We start from the raw sequence: 17,076 nt of genomic DNA on the forward strand, positions 1-17,076 counted from the left end.
AACCCTTAATACCAAAAACGGAATAACAAATGACAAAAATGTTTTTTAAACAGTCACAACTGCCACAGCTCTACTGTGGCTTTTTACCTCCCTCAATACGACTTTTGAAGCCTTTTGAGCCCTTCAGAGAAGTCCTGGATCATGCAGGAAGAAGCTGGATGTCTGTGTCTAATTTTTGCTGTGCAAAAAAACGCTAAAATAGGCCCCTCCCACTCATATTACAACAGTGGAAAGCCTCAGGGAACTGTTTATAGGCAAAATTCAAGCCAGCCATGTGGAAAAAACTAGGCCCCAATAAGTTTTATCACCAAACATATGTAAAAAACGATTAAACATGCCAACAAACGTTTTAAAATACACTTTTATAAGAGTATGTATCTCTATTAATAAGCCTGATACCAGTCGCTATCACTGCATTTAAGGCTTTACTTACATTACTTCGGTATCAGCAGCATTTTCTAGCAAATTCCATCCCTAGAAAAATATTTTAACTGCACATACCTTATTACAGGAAAACTGCACGCTATTCCCCCTCTGAAGTTACCTCACTCCTCAGAATATGTGAGAACAGCAAAGGATCTTAGTTACTTCTGCTAAGATCATAGAAAACGCAGGCAGATTCTTCTTCTAAATACTGCCTGAGATAAACAGTACACTCCGGTACCATTTAAAAATAAACTTTTGATTGAAGAAATAAACTAAGTATAAAACACCACAGTCCTCTTACGACCTCCATCTTAGTTGAGAGTTGCAAGAGAATGACTGGATATGGCAGTGAGGGGAGGAGCTATATAGCAGCTCTGCTGTGGGTGATCCTCTTGCAACTTCCTGTTGGGAAGGAGAATATCCCACAAGTAATGGATGATCCGTGGACTGGATACACTTAACAAGAGAAATAGGTATGCTAGACTGAAGACCCAAGGAACCGCCAAGGCATTTATCGTTTCCGCCTGGGGGTCCCTGGACCTCGATCCGTATCTCGGGAGCTTGGCATTCTGTCTAGATGCCATGAGATCTAATTCTGGCTGATCCCACTTGAGAATCAGACTGGAAAAAACTTCCAGATGGAGGCCCCACTTCCCCGGATTAAAAGTCTGTCTGCTCAGGAAGTCCACCTCCCAGATATCCACCCCTGGGATGTGGATCGCCGACAGGCAGTAAGAATGGGCCTCCGCCCACTGAATTATTTTGGTTACCTCTGTCATCGCTAAGGAACTCCTCGTTCCTCCCTGGTGATTGGTGTAAGCCACTGAAGTTATGTCGTCCGAATGGAACCTGATAAACTGGACCGGTGCTAACTAGGGCCAGGCCAGAAGAGCATTGAAGATCGCTCTCAGCTCCAGAATTTTTATAGGAAGAACAGATTCTGACTGAGTCCAAACTATTGAGCCCTTAGGGAACCCCAGACTACTCCTCACCCTGGAAGGCTGGCGTCTGTCGTCTCAATCACCCAGAATGGACTGCAGAAGCAAGTTCCCTGGGAGAGATGATCCAGAGACAACCACCATTGAAGAGAATCCCTTGTCTCCTGCTCCAGTAGTATTCGAGGAGACAAATCCGCCTAATCTCCGCTCCATTATCTGAGCATGCTTAATTGTAGGTCTGAGATGGAGCCGAACAAACGGGATGATGTCCAATGACGCCAAAATCAGCCCGATTACCTATATTGCAATGAGCCACTGATGGCCGAGGAGTGGACTGAAGGACCAGACAAGTATCGATAATCTTTGATTTTCTGACTTCTGTTAGAAATTTTCTTTTATTGATAGGGAATCTATTATGGTTCCCAATAAAGTAACCCTTGTATTTGGGACTAGGGAACTATTTTCCAAATTTACTATGTGTGTAATCTTGCTTGTTGTAAGGATGGCGCCTGGACTAGGATGTCGTCCAGATAAGGCGCCACTACAACGCCCCCTGACTGAAGCACCGCCAACAGCGATCCCAGAACCTTAGTGAAAATTCTGGGAGCAGTGGCAAGACCAAATGTAAGAGCCACAAACTGGAAGTGTTTGTCCAGAAAGGCAAATCTTAGGAACTTGTGATGATTCTTATGAAAGGGAACATTCAGGAACGCGTCCTTGAAATCCACTGTTGTCATAAATTGACCCTCTTTGATCAAAGGAAGAATGGAACGAATAGTTTCTATTTTGACAGACGCTACTTTCAGAAATTTGTTGAGATCCTTAATGGAAAGGGAATCACTCCCAGGTAGGAAAGATCTTACACAGAGTAAGAACGCCTCCCCTTTTGTCTGGTCTTCCAATAATCTTGAAGCAGGAACCTGTCCCTAGAAGGAAATACTTGAACTCAAATTTGTATCCCTGGGACACAATGTACACCCCCAGGGATAATGATCACAAAAACCAAACCAGATTGAAAAAGGAGAACCTGCCCCCTTACGGATCGGGTGCACGCCCCTCATGCTGTCTTTGATTCAACAGCAGGCCTCTTGGACCATTTTCCCCTATTTTAAGCCAAATAGGGTCTCCAGAAAGGCTTAAACTGCTTCTACTTGGGAGGAGTGGATGGATTTTCCTAGAAATCTCAAAAGGACCGAAATTATCTCATACTTCCTTTTCGCTATTCTGTATTTAAAGGAGTCTACTAACTTAAAAGCCCTTCTCCTATCCCTGCGAGAGGGGTGTATGTCCAATAGAAACAGACAACTCATCAAACCAGTACATCGCCGCACTGGAAACAGTAGGCATACCAACCACAGGCTGACAATGTACACCCTCTAACCATAGAGTCCTTCCCCTGCATAGAGTCCTTAAGAAACTACTATCCTCCATGCGAATAGCATCTCCCTAGGCTAGCGTGGAAATTCTCATTCCCCCCGAGTATCGTCTTCCTTCTAAGTTAGAGAGAAAAATGGGTAACTCTATAGCCCTATCTGGTACAGGAAATACTTCCACCATGAAGGGCACATCACAATATTAGTATAACCCACTGGTGTCAGGGTCACCCAGAGTAGCTAAAACCTCCTCAAGTTAGCAAATAGAGATATTCAAGCTAAAACAGATAGAAAATAAACTCAGGATCAGATAAAGGTATTACCTCATCAGAGACTGAGAATTCCTTATGCGATACTACCGAAGTATCTTCCTTACAGGGAAGAAACATTCAGAATAGCTGCAACTGAATCAAAAACACGATTCTGAGAGAATATGTCCTCTTGCACTTTTTCCCTACAGCGTGGGAAAAACAGACCATGTATTAAATACAAGGTAACTCCAGGTGGAGTGTGAGAGGAAACGCAGGGCACTGCATGTGGGCTATAATTTTTTTGGGACACCTTAGGAGAAATTTGTGGCATATCTTGATCATTGTCAATAGACTCCTAAGCAGCATGTGCCTCATAAGGAGTAGGTTCAGAACAAGTTTATCTCTATCAATTCATGAGAAATAGAAGAGGATTGGTGGCACCACATAGGCATCCAAGTCTAAAACAAGAGACCCCTAGCAGGGCCTCCTGGTTCATCCTGAGTCACAAAGGATGAATTACACAAATAAACATACATTTTTAAATAAAAATGAACACATTAAAAACGTTACTGTCTCTTTAAATTTTAAACTGTAACTTTTATTTTTCTGTGCAGAAGTAAGTTAGATTAGCATGCAAATATTGCAGAACCTATCTACACCTCAGTTTAATCTTGCTGAGGTGCCATCTGGCCATAAGAATAATACATTGCAAACTTTGTTTATTTTCTCAAAAATGTACTTAAAATAAACGTTACTTCTTTACTCATAAACAGATCGGGAACGCAGCTTTTTTTATAGCGCTGGCCAGACCCACATATATAAAAAAAAACACTAAAGACTGTGCTAGAACTAAATAGTTGCTCTACCTTCCGAGATCGGAATAGATGTAGAGTGCGCAGCCTAAAACAGCCTCAAACATAGCTCCGTCCCTCGTGGGCGTGATAACACTCCATCTCCCGATCACCATTATTATTGTGCCTAGAGTTAGATTGTGCAGCCCAAAACGGTGCCAAAACTAGCTCCACCCATCATGGGCGTAACAACCAACAACCTCCCGGTCGCCATTATTATGTATTAGAGATAGGCCACCGGGAGCTAACTGAACCCTTTTTGCAAACCCTGTTGCGAACTTGGGGACAAATTGTGCTAGATAGCACTATAGCCCATATGTGTGACCAAAACAAACACCTCCTCCTGAGTCCCTTTTATTTTTGCTCAGCCCAAGTGATTGAGGCCCCCAGAGTAAAGGCCACCTTCTAGCCTCCTCAGCCCCAGTGCCTGCTAACAACGTGCTGTCACAGGATCCCCTCCCTCTATATAGATAGGAGTTGAGTTATGTCCCAATAAAGTGCTCCACTTCCTCTGAGATCTCCCAGACCCAGAATAAAAAGTTAGCACTTACCTTTAAAATCTGCCCGACAGCAGGGCAGCTCAGCAGGTTTGCGAGGTCCTCTCCCTCACATGCCCTGTGGAAAAAGGATAAAGCCTGAGTAATCTTGCTTAGGTTATCAGGATTAGGGCAGCATAAATGTATGGGAGAGAATTATGTCCCGCCAGTTCCCATTGCTCTAAAGCCACCACTGCTCTACTGAAGAAATTGATATGGACTATGGCTACACCCTAGAACAAAGCAGCACAATCTTGCACTACTTTAAAAATAATAAACTCTTGATTGAAGAATCTTTTCTAACAGCTCACTTTAACGCTTCCTATCACTAACGTAGGCAAAGAGAATGACTGGGTTGGGAGTGAAGGGAGGTGATATTTAACAGCTTTGCTGTGGTGCTCTTTGCCGCCGCCTGCTGACCAGGAGGTGAATATTCCATTAGTAATTAAGATGATCTGTGGACTCATCGTGTCATTAAAAAGAAATGTATTGATATTTAAGGACCCAATTGTCTAAAGCAATCTGGGCTTGTGAGATTTTAACAAGAACTATGAAGCCTGTCTTCCCTAAAGGCATTTTTACCTTGGGAACAAGTATGTCTTGGACATGGTTTTAAGTATGTGAAGGTGATGCATTAATTACAATAGAGATCACAAAAAAACAGATATTTAAATAAAAATATGCAGTACAAAAATGTATTGTTTAATTGCATTAAAAAATCTTTTAAAAATTTCTGTAAAAATTTATTTTATGAATAAAATTAAGTCAAAATTTAAAAATTGCAGGAAAATAATTTAAGGTGCACAGTAAATATCATAAAAACATAATTTATGTAAGAACTTACCTGATAAATTAATTTCTTTCATATTAGCAAGAGTCCATGAGCTAGTGACGTATGGGATATACATTCCTACCAGGAGGGGCAAAGTTTCCCAAACCTTAAAATGCCTATAAATACACCCCTCACCACACCCACAATTCAGTTTAACGAATAGCCAAGAAGTGGGGTGATAAGAAAAAAGTGCGAAAGCATATAAAATAAGGAATTGGAATAATTGTGCTTTATACAAAAAAATCAAAACCACCACAAAAAAGGGCGGGCCTCATGGACTCTTGCTAATATGAAAGAAATGAATTTATCAGGTAAGTTCTTACATAAATTATGTTTTCTTTCATGTAATTAGCAAGAGTCCATGAGCTAGTGACGTATGGGATAATGATTACCCAAGATGTGGATCTTTCCACACAAGAGTCACTAGAGAGGGAGGGATAAAATAAAGACAGCCAATTCCTGCTGAAAATAATCCACACCCAGAATAAAATTTTAATGAAAAAACATAAGCAGAAGATTCAAACTGAAACCACTGCCTGAAGTACGTTTCTACCAAAAACTGCTTCAGAAGAAGAAAACACATCAATATGGTAGAATTTAGTAAAAGTATGCAAAGAGGACCAAGTTGCTGTTTTGCAAATCTGATCAACCGAAGCTTCATTCTTAAACGCCCAGGAAGTAGAAACTGACCTAGTAGAATGAGCTGTAATCCTTTGAGGCGGAGTGTTACCCGACTCAACATAGGCATGATGAAATAAAGATTTCAACCAAGATGCCAAAGAAATGGCAGAAGCTTTCTGGTCTTTTCTAGAACCGGAAAAGATGACAAATAGACTAGAAGTCTTTCGGAAAGACTTAGTAGCTTCAACATAATATTACAAAGCTCTAACAGCATCCAAAGAATGCAATGATTTCTCCTTAGAATTCATAGGATTAGGACATAATGAAGGAACCACAATTTCTCTACTAATGTTGTTAGAATTCACAACCTTAGGGAAAAAAATCAAAAGAAGTTCGCAGCACCGCCTTATCCTGATGAAAAATCAGAAAAGGAGACTCACAAAAAAGAGTAGATAATTCAGAGACTCTTCTGGCAGAAGAGATGGCCAAAAGAAACAAAACTTTCCAAGAAAGTAATATAACGACCAAAGAATGCATGGGTTCAAAAGGAGAAGCTTGAAGAGCCCCCAGAACCAAATTCAAACTCCAAAGAGGAGAAATTGACTTAATGACAGGTTTTATACGAACCAAAGCTTGTACAAAACAATGAATATCAGGAAGATTAGCAATCCCTCTGTGAAAAAGAACAGAAAGAGCAGAGATTTGTCTTTCAAGAAACTTGCGGACAAACCTTTATCTAAACCATCCTGAAGAAATATAAGTCTTCCAGACTCTATAATATATCTCTCTAGATACAGATTTACGAGCCTGTCACATAGTATCAATCACAGAGTCAGAGAAACCTCTTTGACCAAGAATCAAGCGTTCAAACTCCACACCTTAAAATTAAGGTTTTGAGATCCTGATGGAAAAAAGAACCTTGAGACAGAAAGACTGGTCTTAACGGAAGAGTCCACAGCTGGCAAGAGGCCATCCGGACAAGATCCGCATACCAAAACCTGTGAGGCCATGCTGGAGCTACCAGCAGGACAAACGAGCATTCCTTTAGAATATTGGAGAATACCCTTGGAAGAAGAACTAGAGGCGGAAAGATATAGGCAGGATGACACTTGTAAGGAAGAGATAATGCATCCACTGCCTCCGCCTGAGGATCCCTGGATCCGGACAGATACCAGGGAAGCTTCTTGTTTAGATGAGAAGCCATCGGATCTATTTCTGAGAGTTCCCACATTTGAACAATCTGAGGAAATACCTCTGGGTGAAGACCATTCGCCCAGGTGCAACGTTTGGCGACTGAGATAATCCGCTTTCCAATTGTCCATACCTGGGATATGAACCGCAGAGATTAGACAGGAGCTGGATTCCGCCCAAACCAAAATTCGAGATACTTCTTTCATAGCCAGAGGACTGTGAGTCCCTCCTTGATGATTGATGTATGCCACAGTTGTGACATTGTCTATCTGAAAACAAATGAACAACTCTCTCTTCAGAAGAGGCCAAGACTGAAGAGCTCTGAAATTGCACGGAGTTCCAAAATATTGATCGGAAATCTCACCTCCTGAGATTCCCAAACCCCTTGTGCCGTCAGATACCCCCACACAGCTCCCCAACCTGTAAGACTTGCATCTGTTGAGATTATAGTCCAGGTCGGAAGAACAAAGAAGCCCCCTGAACTAAACGATGGTGATCTGTCCACCATGTCAGAGAGTGTCGTATAATCGGTTTAAAGATATTAATTGAGATATCTTTGAGTAATCCCTGCACCATTGGTTCAGCATACAGAGCTGAAGAGGTCGCATGTGAAAACGAGCAAAGGAGATCGCATCTGATGCGGCAGTCCTAAGACCTAAAATTTCCATGCATAAGGCTACCAAAGGGAATGATTGTGACTGAAGGTTTTGACAAGCTGATATCAATGTTAAACTTCTCTTGTCTGACAAGGACAGAGTCATAGACACTGAATCTATTCTAGAAACCTAAAAAGGTTACACTTGTCTGAGGAATCAATGAAATGATTGGTAAATTGATCCTCCAACCATGAACTTGAAGAAACAACACAAGTCGATTCGTATGAGATTCTTCGAAAATGAGAAGACTGAGCAAGTACCCAGATATTGTCCAATAAGGAAATACCAAAAAACCCTGTTCTCTGATTACAGAAAGAAGGGCACCGAGAACCTTTGAAAAAAATTCTTGGAACTGAGGCTAGGCCAAACGGTAGAGCCACAAAACTGGTAATGCTTGTCTAAAAAGAGAATCTCAGACACTAAAAGTGATCTGGATGAATCGGAATATGTAGATACACATCCTGTAAATCTATTGTAGACATATAATGCCCTTGCTAAACAAAAGGCAGGACAGTCCTACAGTAACCATCTTGAATGTTGGTATCCTTACATAACGATTCAATATTGATAGATCCGGAACTGGTCTGAAGGAATTGACCTTCTTTGGTACAATGAAGAGATAAAATAAAACCCCAGCCCCTGTTCCAGAACTGGAACTGGCATAATTACTCCAGCCAACTCTAGATCTGAAACACATTTCAGAAATGCTGAGCCTTTGCTGTGTTAACTGGGACACGGGAAAGAAAAAAATCTCTTAGCAGGAGGCCTTAACTGAAGCCAATTCTGTACCTTTCTGAAACAATGTTCTGAAACCAGAAATTGAGAACGGAATTGATCAAAATTTCTTTGAAGAAAACGTAATCTGCCCCATACCAGCTGAGCTGGAATAAGGTCCGCACCTTCATGGGTACTTAGGAGCTGGCTATAGGTTTTCTAAAAGGCTTGGATATATTCCAAACTGGAAATAGTTTCCAAACTGATACCGCTCCTGAGAATGAAGGATCAGGCTTTTGTTCCTTATTGTGAGGAAAGGAACGAAATGATTATTAGACCTAAATTTACCTTAGATTTTTTATCCTTTGGAAAAAAAGTTCCCTTCCTTCCAGAAACAGTTGAAATAATAATTTATTACCCTGGAAAGAAAGGGAAAGCAAAGTTGACTTAGAAGACATATCAGTATTCTAAGTTTAATCCATAAAGCTTTTCTAGCTAAAATAGCTAGAGACATATACCTGACATCAACTCTAATGATATCAAAAGATGGTATCACCAATAAAATTATTAGCATGTTATAGAATAATAATAATGCTATAAAATTATGATCTGTTACTTGTTGCGCTAAAGCTTCTAACCAAAAAGTTGAAGCTGCAGCAACATCCGCTAAAAATATAGCAAGTCTAAGAAGATTACCTGAACATAAGTAAGCTTTTCTTAGAAAGGATTCAATTTTCCTATCTAAAGGATCCTTAAATGAATTACTATCTGCCGTAGGAATAGTAGCACATTTAGCAGGAGTAGAGACAGCCCCATAACCTTAGGGATTTTGTCCCAAAAAAACTCTAATCTGTCAGATGGCACAGGATATAATTGCTTAAACGTTTAGAAGGAGTAAAAGAATTACCCAAATTATTCCATTCCCTGGAAATTACTTCAGAAATAGCATCAGGGAGATTAAACACTTCTGGAATAACTACAGGAGATTTAAAAACCTTATTTAAACGTTTAGATTTAGAATCAAGAGGACCATAATCCTCTATTTCTAATGCAATTAATACTTCTTTAAATAAAGAACGAATAAATTCCATCTTGAACAAATACAAAGATTTATCAGCATCAACCTCTGAGACAGAAACCTCTGAACCAGAAGAACCATTATCAGTATCAGAATGATGATGTTCATTTAAAAATTCATCTGAAAAAAGAGAAGTTTTAAAAGACTTTTATGTAAACTAGAAGGAGAAATAACAGACATAGCCTTCTTAATGGATTTAAAAAATAAAATCTCTTATGTTTATCAGGAACACTCTGAAAATTAGATGTTGACGGAACAGCAACAGGTAATGTAACAGTACTAAAGGAAATTTTATCTGCATTAATAAGTTTGTCATGACATGCAATACAAACAACAGCTGGAGAAACAGATACCAAAAATTATAGCAGATACACTTAGCTTGGTAGCTCCAGCAGTAGACAGCGATTTTCCTGTAGTATCTTCTGACTCAGATGCAACGTGAGACATCTTGCAATATGTAAGAGAAAAAACAACATATAAAGCAAAATTGATCAAATTCCTTAAATGACAGTTTCAGGAATGGGAAAAAATGCCAAAGAACAAGCTTCTAGCAACCAGAAGCACTGAAAAAATAAGACTTAAATAATGTGGAGACAAAAGCGACGCCCTTATTTTTTAGCGCCAAATAAGACGCCCACATTATTTGGCGCCTAAATGCTTTTGGCGCCAAAAATGACGCCACATCCGGAACGCCGACATTTTTGGCGCAAAATAACGTCAAAAAATGACGCAACTTCCGGCGACACGTATGACGCCGGAAACGGAAAAGAATTTTTGCGCCAAAAAAGTCTGCGCCAAGAATGACGCAATAAAATGAAGCATTTTCAGCCCCCGCGAGCCTAACAGCCCACAGGAAAAAAAGAGTCAAATTTTTGAAGGTAAGAAAAAATGATTAATTCAAATGCATTATCCCAAATATGAAACTGACTGTCTGAAAAATAAGGAAAGTTGAACATTCTGAGTCAAGGCAAATAAATGTTTGAATACATATATTTAGAACTTTATAAACAAAGTGCCCAACCATAGCTTAGAGTGTCACAGAAAATAAGATTTACTTACCCCAGGACACTCATCTACATGTTGTAGAAAGCCAAACCAGTACTGAAACGAGAATCAGCAGAGGTAATGGTATATATAAGAGTATATCGTCGATCTGAAAAGGGAGGTAAGAGATGAATCTCTACGACCGATAACAGAGAACCTATGAAATAGACCCCGTAGAAGGAGATCACTGCATTCAAATAGGCAATACTCTCCTCACATCCCTCTGACATTCACTGCACGCTGAGAGGAAAACCGGGCTCCAACTTGCTGCGGAGCGCATATCAACGTAGAATCTAGCACAAACTTACTTCACCACCTCCATCGGAGGCAAAGTTTGTAAAACTGAATTGTGGGTGTGGTGAGGGGTGTATTTATAGGCATTTTAAGGTTTGGGAAACTTTGCCCCTCCTGGTAGGAATGTATATCCCATACGTCACTAGCTCATGGACTCTTGCTAATTACATGAAAGAAAATAAACTATACTTCAAACATTTTTGTGAAATTCATATTTATAATAAGATATTCAATGAATAATTTATTTCCTTATTAATGGTAGCTAGAATTGATAGAAGAGATCCCCCATCTTATTTACTTTTATATCAGGTGGGAAGTTTGGAAGAAAATAGGGGAAGGAGGAAAAATATCACAATAGGAGGATGTATTAGATTGATCATTTTCTGTTAGATTAGATAGGTCAAAGTTTATATATGTTATGTTTTTTCTTCTTAAATCTGACTGGTAAGGAATCTGAAAATTTTTAAATAATTTGTAAAACGAAAAATAATAAAAAAAATAAAAAAAAGTTGCCCCAACTGTGCTAGTGCTCTGAACAGAGGCATTCAATGGGCATAGTATAAAGTTCTCTTTGAGGTTGGGCATATTATCTGCACATTATACCCCAGCATATCTTGCTTTTTTTATTCTCACAAACTGAAAGGTGGCACGACAAACCCAAAACAAATTTTACCTCATAGAAAAACATGATTGTAAAGGTAATATAAACAGGGAAATGGGATTTGTATTAGCTGCATTTTTTTTTAAAAAAAGCCCTCGACTCCTTGCTAACTTTGCAGCAAGCTCTACTACTTTCTATGGACGACATCTCAGAGTTCTCAGAGGCAGCCCCTATCTGTTTGCTTTTTTAAGATAAATCCCGAAGGGCAGTCCCTGCAAATGTCAAAGTGGTTTCTCATGTCTGCCGGAAAATTTTTGATCATTAGGCCTATAGTCTTGTTTCTTCTCAAGTTTCATAAGTTCCCACCAAAGCATCTGAGAACAAGCATAACATTATGTAATGTCTGAGCATGACGTGGTTATTAATAGCTCACAGAAAGCTCACAATAAATTCCACCTGTGAGAGCAATTTTAACTATGTGTTTAACCATCTTTAGAAAGGCTAAAACATAGTTAAAAAGCAGCATTTGTGTTTATTACGTACGTACCAGAGTAAGGAGGAACAGGCCAAATAAGAAAATCAATAAAAGAAAACCAACTTACTCATTTGCTGAACTCCTTCGTGCAGAACGACCTGTAAAGAAATGTATTTGCATAAAACACTCCTCTAATTTTATAATATGACAGTAATTGATCTGAACATTTTACATAATAATCTTACCATCACGGTCATCTGCTTCTGAGACTTGAAGTTCAGTGAAAACCCTTAAAGACATAAAAACAAATTAATATTAATGACAATAATGCTATCTTGGCTAAGTGGCCTAAATAACACAAACCAACAAAGAATTGCCCAATTTATGTGCGGCCAGATAGAAACCCAAAGGCTGAGATCAACTTTTTAGGCGAGTATAAGAGTTCTCTTGCTGCAATTTACCATCTTAAACAGTAAGAAAAGTGAACGACACATTTATCTTCGCTCTCCCTAGGCAAACCCAAACAAAAAGATTTACTGAGCAGTAAAGAATAATGGCAAGGGGAATAAACAAAATAATAAATAAATATATCTATAATTAGAGCTGCAACAACTAATCGGCATAATCGATAATAATCGATTATGAAAATAGTTGTCAACGAATCTCATAATCAATTAGTTGTTTTTTTTTGGGGGGGGGTTTAAGTTTACAACTACTGGTGTCTTATAAGCAACCCAGAAATAAAATAGGATTAATAATTTGGATTGTTTATATAAAATAAGGTGAATTGGGGCTATGCTTTGCATGATACAGTGCCAAGCTTGTTATTTAAACCTAGCCCTAGATTGATGGCATTTGTTATATGAATTGATGTCACTATTACCTGTTTGCACATTTTTTAGCGGATCGCTTGCTATTGCTGATTATATGTACTCTATAGATAAATGTGTAAGGCTGTGTCCTGTCACTGATATACATTCTTTAGCTCTTTTGCCTTTTTTTTTTATACTTGTTAATATATATATTTTAATCGGAATATGTACCAAATTCAACCCCTGAAAGTGTATATATCTGTTATTTTAAGAGTGGACTAGATATTTTTCCCCGAACCTTATAGCTGGTTGTTTACCATTGCATATAGATATTCAAGATATTTTAATGTTAGAATAAAGTCCAGACTTACTTTGTTAAGAGCTAACAAAGATAAATATCCCACCATGGTGAAATTGGCAAATTCTGTCTTCTGTTCTATCAATCTAGAGCGTGCAATCCAGCTAGTGTGAAAACACATGCTTTTATTGGTATGCTTTTGCTTGATAAGGATATTTAATGGTAAATTCATTTTATGCATCATCTATAAGGAGTAGCATTTGCTGTCTAGTCTTTTCGTAAAGACAGCAAGTGTGACAGATCCTCTTTGTGATTTAGTCCCTTGGGGAAAAGGCAATCTCATCAGGAAACTCATTAGGTGTCAAGATAAGGGAGTCATCTACATAATATTCTGCCCATGCGGCCTACAATATGTAGGACAAACTTCAAGAACACTAAAAGACAGAATAAGGGAGCATATATTATGCATTGAAAAACTGGATAAAGACACGCCACTGTATAGACACTTCTCCATAACCCATAAAGGTAATATAAAAGACTTTAAATTCTTCGGGATACAAAAGATAGAGAAAAACTGGCGAGGAGGAAACTACGAGAAGAAACTGCTATTCAATGAATCCAAATGGATCTTTACATTGGATTGCCTTTTCCCCAAGGGACTAAATCACAAAGAGGATCTGTCACACTTGCTGTCTTTACGAAAAGACTAGACAGCAAATGCTACTCCTTATAGATGATGCATAAAATGAATTTACCATTAAATATCCTTATCAAGCAAAAGCATACCAATAAAAGCATGTGTTTTCACACTAGCTGGATTGCACGCTCTAGATTGATAGAACAGAAGACAGAATCCGCCATATTAGGTCCCCAGATATTCATCAATAGATTGAAGAAATTGAGAAATAGGAGTCCTTTCCTTCTCCATTCTTCTCTGAGGAAAATATATAACTAACTAAACTCCCTTCCTAAGCACCTAGAATACAAAATACAATATACACCGGAGAGGTTCTCTCCCTGAAGTACACCAGCAAAAACCATTCTCTCCTCCATGTACAAATAATTTAAATAAAGACGTCCAAATTACTGCAGACAAGCGACTTTATCAACATTCATTTATGCCAACTCCAATAGGTTTAACAACCTCTTTAAACTAATGTGAGACCTGACCCCCACACGCTTCCTAAAAAGCCTCTTTATTATATGCAAAACCCAATCCTCATTTCATATACTCTTTTACATCCACGGAACAAATTCTAAGTAAACCCCGCATTTTCAGCATGTGACTTATTCACACAAATTTCTATATTTGTGATATGTACATATATAACTTTTAGAGAATTTTTAGAGAATTTTCAGAGAACTTTTAACAACTCTAAATGCCCTTGAAGAGATATTTTTTACATATTTTACGATTTTTTATGATATTTTACAGTTTTAAATCCCTAGGTATTTGTGAAATACGCACCGATCATAGCACATACAATAATCAGCATCTACACATATACGTTAAGGCTGTTTTGTATATATGCATTAAAGAATCAAACACTGGCTTATATAGACACAATCAGGACAACGATGGACCCCTAACCCATTATATAGTCATGCAGGCCATATAGAAAGGGTCCAGACAAGACTAAGGTTCCAAATTAGATAAACATCCGGCAATAGTACAACCGGATAAGAATAAATACACACTTCCGGTAAAAGCGAAACCGGAATTAGCGAGAGCGAAACCGGAAGTAGCGAAACCGAATGTTAAGCTACAGATAAAAGAACCGGAAGGGATAGTAAGTTAAACACCCCGGATGTGGGGATATCAAAAATAAGATACACCGCCTGATATACATTACATTAGTAAGATAAGAGATGCCCCCAAACAATAACACATACAATATAAATAATAAACACGTATGAAGTGAATCAAATACAGATATCTTTTAAAACATGAGACAACAAAAAAAAAAAAAAAAAAAAAAAAACTACATTTCCCATGTAACACTGGGCTAAACAGGAAAGGGCAGACCCCGACTTTTGGCGCCAAAATAGAACCAATCACCTATGGTATTAGGGTATAAAGCTCCCAGAGACATACAGACCAGTATTGTCTTGAGAAAGGCCTAGGAGGGCCGAAACGCGTCGACATACTGGTGAGCAAATTTCTGATTTTATTATACAACATCTAGACGTTATTACACTATTGCACTTTATTTCACCCACAGATTAGGAGGAGGACTTTGGACCCGCCACATTATTGTACTTTACCCGCCACATTATTGTACTTTTTTTTTTCTTCTGCATTTTTATATTCTACATTTTTTATATATTTTTTATATTCTGCATTCTTATAATCTCCTTCACGTCTACCACAGCTATTGGAGTTTATTTTGGAAGTTAATCATCTAGGATTTCTTTGAACGCACTTACCCACCATATTTTTTGAACACTTTGATATTTATTTGTGGATTAATTTTTTACAATTTTTGTGGAACACTTTTGCAATTTTTGTGGAACACTCTGATATATATATATATTTTTTTTTTTTGGAACACTGATTTTCCAAAGAGACATTTTTTAAGAAACTATTTGAGAGACATAAATTTCTTGATTTTTTCAACAAATTTGATTTCCATTTTTACACAATTGGATTTCTCCTACACTTTTATTTATATTGTATTTCTATCACTTATACTTTTATACTGCATCTGTATTGTTGACATCTGTATTATTGACATTGTACTACGCCAATTTTGTCCATTTACATCACATCTGCTGTTTGTAAATATCTGTGCTTAAACTGCACTTTATAGACCATAATACTATGGTCTTAGACTGTTGTCGGAGATAACGTAATATTTGTTCCAACACCACAGATATAGGTAACACTATATCCTTAAGACTTATATCTCATGGATCCATAGAGATTTTAGGAAGAATTTTAGAAGCTTTTTAATTTGTATGTATTATATTGTATTTTCATTGTATATTAACTGTAATAAATACATTCCATTTTTAACATATCCATACCTCACAGTCCTTTTAAGCTTCCCAGCGCTCACTATATCACACAATTGTAGTCACATCCCAAGTCCACTAGGGGACTTTTGCCAGTGAGCATAAGGCTGTAAAATACTAGCGCTCAGTCTACCACACACACGTTTTGAAATTGGCAAAACCCTACTATTGCATATCAGGCACCTCAACACCATCTGAGCGCATCCTCTCTGCTGCAGGTAAAAAATCTGCAAAAAGAGAGCCAGCCAGGAGCATGTGGACATGTTGACATTTTTGCATTTCAATGCAAAGTTTATGAAAGAGTGAATTACAGAATGTTATAAACAGTGGTAGTCTACGTCTTTCTGCTTCTACCTCTTTTCAAACAGTTTGTGGTTTTGTGTTGCATAATTCTGAAAAAAAAATTATGATGCCTAAAAAATTGGACCAATAGTTGTGTTAATGTAAAGTTCAGTCAGAAGTTTATATTTATAACACTCAGTATGTGGATTTTATTTTAAATATAAGAAAAAAAAATATCCGATTAGTCGAAAAAACAGAATTTATGTTTACCTGATAAATTTCTTTCTCCAACGGTGTGTCCGGTCCACGGCGTCATCCTTACTTGTGGGATATTCTCTTCCCCAACAGGAAATGGCAAAGAGCCCAGCAAAGCTGGTCACATGATCCCTCCTAGGCTCCGCCTACCCCAGTCATTCGACCGACGTTAAGGAGGAATATTAGCATAGGAGAAACCATATGGTACCGTGGTGACTGTAGTTAAAGAAAATAAATTATCAGACCTGATTAAAAAAACCAGGGCGGGCCGTGGACCGGACACACCGTTGGAGAAAGAAATTTATCAGGTAAACATAAATTCTTTTTTCTCCAACATAGGTGTGTCCGGTCCACGGCGTCATCCTTACTTGTGGGAACCAATACCAAAGCTTTAGGACACGGATGAAGGGAGGGAGCAAATCAGGTCACCTAAATGGAAGGCACCACGGCTTGCAAAACCTTTCTCCCAAAAATAGCCTCAGAAGAAGCAAAAGTATCAAACTTGTAAAATTTGGTAAAAGTGTGCAGTGAAG

General features: G+C 38.3%; 1 protein-coding gene across 1 annotated transcript in view; it reads right to left on the reverse strand.

Annotated features, from left to right (window-relative positions):
- The window catches only part of KNL1 (kinetochore scaffold 1), an 817,310-nt gene that overhangs the window by 676,888 nt on the left and 123,346 nt on the right, over positions 1–17,076 (reverse strand). Inside the window, 2 exon segments of the mRNA XM_053711756.1 lie at positions 12,009–12,039; positions 12,127–12,170. Coding sequence (XP_053567731.1) covers positions 12,009–12,039; positions 12,127–12,170 — 75 coding nt within the window.

The sequence above is a fragment of the Bombina bombina genome, chromosome 1 (genome assembly GCF_027579735.1).
Source record: "Bombina bombina isolate aBomBom1 chromosome 1, aBomBom1.pri, whole genome shotgun sequence".
Taxonomy (NCBI): domain Eukaryota; kingdom Metazoa; phylum Chordata; class Amphibia; order Anura; family Bombinatoridae; genus Bombina; species Bombina bombina.